At 42.0% G+C, this 5882-nt stretch overlaps 1 protein-coding gene across 1 annotated transcript; it reads left to right on the top strand.

Moving 5' to 3' along the window:
- The first annotated feature begins 3111 nt into the window (after nt 1–3111).
- Nucleotides 3112–3605, top strand: LOC125215238. The gene is made up of 2 exons (XM_048116600.1): nt 3112–3502; nt 3550–3605. Exons 1-2 carry the CDS (start codon nt 3112–3114, stop codon nt 3603–3605), a joined length of 447 nt encoding a protein of 148 aa, XP_047972557.1.
- Nucleotides 3606–5882: the final 2277 nt, after the last annotated feature.

The raw sequence follows: 5882 nt of genomic DNA, 5'->3' as shown, positions 1-5882 counted from the left end.
ATAAATTAAATTATAAGGTTCAAAATGTAAAAGTTAAATATAATCACGTCATAACATTTGTCTTCTATTCTTCATCTTCTGGAATCGGTGCATAATAGTTTTATTAGTAATTAACTTTAACAAACACATCTTTTTCGATGTAATGAACTAAGCAATCATTCAATAGTTGGTCTCTCATGCTATTACGTAGAGAAGTCTTTATGATCTTCATTGCTGAAAATGTTTTTCTACTGATGCAGTGGCAATAAGTAAGATTAATGACAACTTAACTAATAAATAAACCATTAAAAAATATTTGATATTTCTATATTAAGAATAGCAAAATATAAATTATCAAACGACAAAAGGAGAATTCAGATTACACATAAAACGGCAAAAAGAGAAAGCTAAATTAAAAGGAAATGATTCATATAAATTTTGTTGAGAGGAAACAATTCATACAAATTTTGCTGAAACCTATATTTAATAATATATATATATATATTATAAATTATAATAAATGTAAATTACTAAAATACCCCTAGCTTTTTTTAAGAATTGGTGGGGGTTCATGGATTGGCCCCCCGGCCCCACCCTCCCTCCGCTCCTGTGTGGAACAATCTACCGTACTTGATGTTGATGGATGATAAAATGTTAAAGATTTCAAGATTCATCTGTTTCTTCCTACTTAAGTAAAGATTTACTATAGTGCAACTTTACATAAAGCAATTGTTCACTGTTTCCCATCAAAATTAATTGAAAACAAATTTATTATGTTCCTCTTCAAACATAATAAAATAATGTATATTTGAATTTTCAATTCCTTGGTGGCGGAGTATTTAATAAGTTGAAATATGTATAGTGGCCTGTTTGAAACGAGAGTTTTGATTCCATTCAAAATTTGTGCCCATGTTTCAGACACACACATATATGATATATCAATGAGTTTAGTTAGGATTAAAGTTTGGTTGTTTATCATCATATAAAAATTACATTATCGAGTGTAACATAAATCAATTGGTTATAACAAAAATGCTAAAAGTTAGGAAAATGCTTTCTTTATGACTATGAATAAATGCAGTATACTATGCACAAGGTGATTCCTTCCGGTGAAAAATATACTACTACTACTACTTATCTTTACCATATCAAAATCAATCAGTGACATATTAAACTACTACCATATAGTTTCATAAGAGCATCTCCAATGGCGGCTAGCCGCTCCGCGTGCGCTCGCTGGTTCGCTAGCTGACCATTGTAACCGGCGAGGGCGAAATCGGCGAAAAAATTGATGGGGTTTGGTGCCCCTTGCACAGCGAAAGACTTGTACAAAACAAATAAATCAAATAAGGATCTATTTGACCGATTATGCGATTAATCAATTCACATGTTAAACAGATAATTGCATGCTAGAACGCAAAAAATTCATGCTTAGAAAATATAAATCCTAAACATGATTTCTACGGTTTAGGGTTACCGATTTGATTCTCCAAAGAATCGATAATTGCTTGCGCCTTCTCCACGATGATGATCATCAATACTAGACCACGGATCTTCTCTCTGGTTCTCGAACTATATCTCGATATCAGGGTGGACTGATCTTATCAAAATACTAGGACTCGAATAAAGAAGACAGAAAATTCCTCACGGAGGAGGAGCTGAAAATTTCGTTCTCCTTCCTAGAGAGAAGGGACGAAAATTTCATGTGAATGAAATAATGATAATTCTGTCTCATTTATTCTCCTATTTATATTAAGTTCCTTTTGGGCCCAGACAGGGATCTATGGAAGGTTTTGGATATGGGCTCCCCCAATTAGCTTTTTTACTAATTAAATTGAACCCACAATTTAATACAAGCTTATATTGGAATATTACGAGCAGCCACTACAGAAGTAATATTGAACTCTCCCCATCTAAATCCGAAATTACAAGTAATCCGGGTTTCCATTATTTATATTATTTATTTCCCGCGCTTAAGATATAAATGTCCATTAATTAATTAATGTTTGCTATGGACTTAATTAATTAATATCTTATTAATTCCAAGAGTGGACTTAGCAAGAAACATTTATTTATTATTTATAGAGTAATAAAACTCCAACTGGCCAGTTTTTTGAATAATAAAACCTTGTTCGAGCTCCTCTTGAGGACATTATCAAACGAGACTCACCTCGTGCACGTTTCAACATAATAGCAATCCTAGCACCGCTAGATATTAATCACCACTACCCAATATATCGGGATTATTGGGTTGCGAAAAACCCGCACCATTTGATAAGTCAAAGTAGTGCATAATCAATACCGTATGCTCAATGCTAACATATGTATATTAAGAAATAGTATTTTATCAAAACCTAGTCTTTCAGTAGATAGCATAAAGACACGTCTTGCTGTTAGATCCGTTCAGTGCTATACCACACCAATGTCATCTTATTTCAGTAAGGCTTAGAAATATGCGGACTGACATTGCATCCTTTCACGATAGGTAGTCTAAGCCTATCTAGGTTGTGAAATTCTTCTTTTTCTTTTGCAAAGTATTGCATAGATCTGACCGTGTTACCTTAAAGTGGACGACGCCAACAACCGGTCTACTAAGCAAAAGACTTAGACTTTGTTTACTTCTTATGTATTTAAATGTTTGTAAAACATCTTATAAATGTACAAGCAAACACAATGTAATAATAATAGTGATTCTATTCGTGCGAGACTGCTCGAATAATATTGAATCGGGTTAAAAGTGGATTACAGAGTTTTACGTATATAAGCAAGATTCTATTTGAGCGAAACTTGCTCGAAACATGCTTTTCAGTATACCAAACCTAACAAAAATCGGGCGAGTTCACACCGATTCGCGACCGGTAGCCGGTCGCCTCGCCGCCATTGTGGCAACCCGATCGGCTAGCCCTTTTTTTTTTTTTTTTTTTTTTTTTTTTCGAAACTCTATATATACACGATTTTAACGTCATTTTCATTCGCACCACTTGTTTTTACGAGTTTCTCTCTTTCTTAATTTCTGTACAAGATCAATATCGCGAAATGAATAGTGGTGGTGGTAGTGATGGTGGTAGTGGTGGTAGTGGTGGGGATGCTGAGTAGTTCGAACGGCGATTGAACGAAGAGTTGGACGCCTATATGTCCCGCGAGGTTAATCGGCTGATACAAAGGGCCTTGCAGCCGCAGCAGCCGGCGGTACCTCGACCCATTATCCACCGCCGGGCTGTGGTTGATCGGGATCACGTCGCTGCACATCAGCGGCTATATGAAGACTACTTCGCTCCGGAGCCGCGGTTCGGGGCCAACCTTTTCAGGCGGCGTTTTAGGATGCGTAGGGAGCTGTTTATGCGTATCGTTGACGCTTTAGAGCGTCGATACCTGTGTTTCCGGTTCAGGTACGACGCGGCGGGCAGACCCGGCCACACAGCTATACAAAAGTGCACTGCGGCAATCAGGCAGTTGGCCGACGGAAGCGCGACAGACATGTGGGACGAGTACCTCCACATCGGCAAGACGATTGCCCTGGATTGTCTGAAGTATTTCTGTTAGGGCATCATTGAAATATTCCGTGAGCAGTATCTTCGAAGCCCTACCCCGAAAACTGCCAGGATCTGATGCAGATGCACGAGTAGAAGCATGGGTTCCCGGGGATGTTGGGCAGCATAGATTGTATGCATTGGGAGTGGAAGAACTATCCCGCCGTCTGGAAAGGGTTCTACACGACCGGCTACAAGGGAAAGAATCCCACGATGATCCTCGAGGCCGTAGCTGATTACCGGCTGTGGATATGGTATGCGTATTTTGGGGTAGCCGGGTCGAACAACGACCGCAACGTCCTCAATTCGTTGCCCCTTTTCAACGAGCAGTGCCAGGGTGTCGGTCCAGCCATCAGTTTTGTCGCCAACGGCAACTAGCATGATATGGGCTACTACTTGGCGGATGAGATATACCCTAGGCGGCCCGTCTTTGTGAAGACAATCAGATGCACAGCTGATGAAAGGAAGGTCTACTTTGCGGAACGATAGGAGTCGACACGCAAGGACATAGAGCGGGCATTCGGTGTGCTCCAGTCCCGACTCCCGATGGGCGGCAATTAGGGGTCCAATGCGTTTGTGGCATGTCGACTGCATTGCTGATATAATGTACGCCTGTATTATCATGCACAACATGATAGTCGAAGATGAAGGCGTACAACTGACTAGTTGGGCCAATGACGATGCTGATGCAGCCGGTCCAAGCCATGGCGTTGCCACCCCAACATACGAAGGGGGTAACCTCACGATGAAGTCGGCCGCCTCAACGACATGCGTCAAGTGGATGCTCATATTCAACTCCAAAAGGATTAAATCAAAGAGTTGTGGGCGCGGAAGACTGCACGACGTTAGTTTTTTTTTATGTAATTTTTTTTTGTATTTTTTTTAATTTATAAATAAATTATCGCATTTTCCCGTATCTGTGTCGTAAATTTAATTCCGTAATTTGCGTGATTGTAATTTATTTGTTTTTTTTATAATTTTGCTGGCCTATGGCTAGACTATTACTTGTCCAGTTTCTTGTCCTGATGATGTAGCAGGAGGGGTTTCTTGTCCTGATAATGTGACATAATGAGTTTTTGGCTAGACTATGGCTGACCTATTACATAGTAGATGCTCTAAGAGCATCCACTATAGGGGCGGTGCGCCGACCGCCCCGATCGCGGCTTAGCCGCGGTGGGCTACTGCGGAGGACGCGTCCGCCCCGGAGGCGGACGAATTTGTTGGGGCGGAAGGGCATTCGCCCCGAATGCGGCGTGGACGAGCCGGAGGAGAGAGAAGCGCGGCGGCCGCCGCACCTATCTATTGCGCGGCGAAACCGCCGCGGCGGTCGCCATTTTTCATTTATTTATTATTATTATTTTTTAATTTTTAATTTGTAATTGTTTTTTTATAAATATTCCTCCCATTTTCATCTTCTCTCCACACACATCTTCACACCCATTTCACTTTCTATCCAATTTTTCTATCTCTAAAAATTTGTGGATTTCCATTGCTACTTATGGATGATTTGTGGAGTGAAGCATGAGATTCTTTGATTCAAGAGGTGCAAAGGGAAGCCCACGAGGAGGATGAGGCGGCGCCGGCGGAATTGGCAGCGGCGGCGATTCCTCGTGAGATTCGTCATCATCGGACAATCCCACGAGACCATGTCGGAGCGGCTGAGCGGCTTATGGCCGACTACTTTAGCGCTGACCCTCGTTACCCAGCTGAGATTTTTCGTCTGCGTTTCAGAATGTCGCGACCGCTCTTTACCCATATAGCGACGATATTGGCGGACCAGTACGATTGCTTCACGCTCCGGAGTGATTGCACTGGCCGTCGGACTGTCTACTTTGCAGAAATGCACCTCTGCAATAAGGCAGGCTTGCCTATGCCGGACCGGCTGATATGTTCGACGAATACCTACAGATGGGTGAGACGACTAGTCTAAACGTGCTCCGACAGTTTTGTAAGGGCATTCGGGAAGTCTTTGGTCCGGAGTTCCTACGAAAGCCAACCCCTGATGAGTGCCAGAGACTGCTAGATATGCACGGTGCGGTGCACAGTTTCCCAGGGATGATGGGCATCATTGATTGCATGCATTGGGAGTGGAAAAACTGCCCGGTGGCGTGGAAAGGCCAGTTCACTACTGGTTTCAAGCAGAAACATCCTTCGATGATCCTCGAAGTCGTTGCTGACTACCGTTTGCGGATCTGGCATGCGTATTTCGGTGTTGCAGGTTCGAACAACGACATCAACGTTCTGCAGTCGTCGCCTATCTTCAATGATGAGTGCCGGGGAGAGGGTCCAGAGATCAGTTTTGTAGCAAATGGCACGCAGTATCGCAGGGGATACTATTTGGCAAATGGAATATACCCTCGTTGGCCCGTATTC

The sequence above is a fragment of the Salvia hispanica genome, chromosome 3, assembly GCF_023119035.1.
Source record: "Salvia hispanica cultivar TCC Black 2014 chromosome 3, UniMelb_Shisp_WGS_1.0, whole genome shotgun sequence".
Taxonomy (NCBI): domain Eukaryota; kingdom Viridiplantae; phylum Streptophyta; class Magnoliopsida; order Lamiales; family Lamiaceae; genus Salvia; species Salvia hispanica.
This window is presented reverse-complemented; position numbering and strand designations above follow the sequence as displayed.

Coding starts and splice junctions, on each gene's coding strand:
- LOC125215238 (XM_048116600.1), top strand. CDS start 3,112: ATGTCCCGCGAGGTTAATCGGCTGATACAAAGGGCCTTGCAGCCGCAG. Junction 3,503..3,549: donor CAAGACGATTGCCCTGGATT/GTCTGAAGTATT, acceptor TTCCGTGAGCAG/TATCTTCGAAGCCCTACCCC.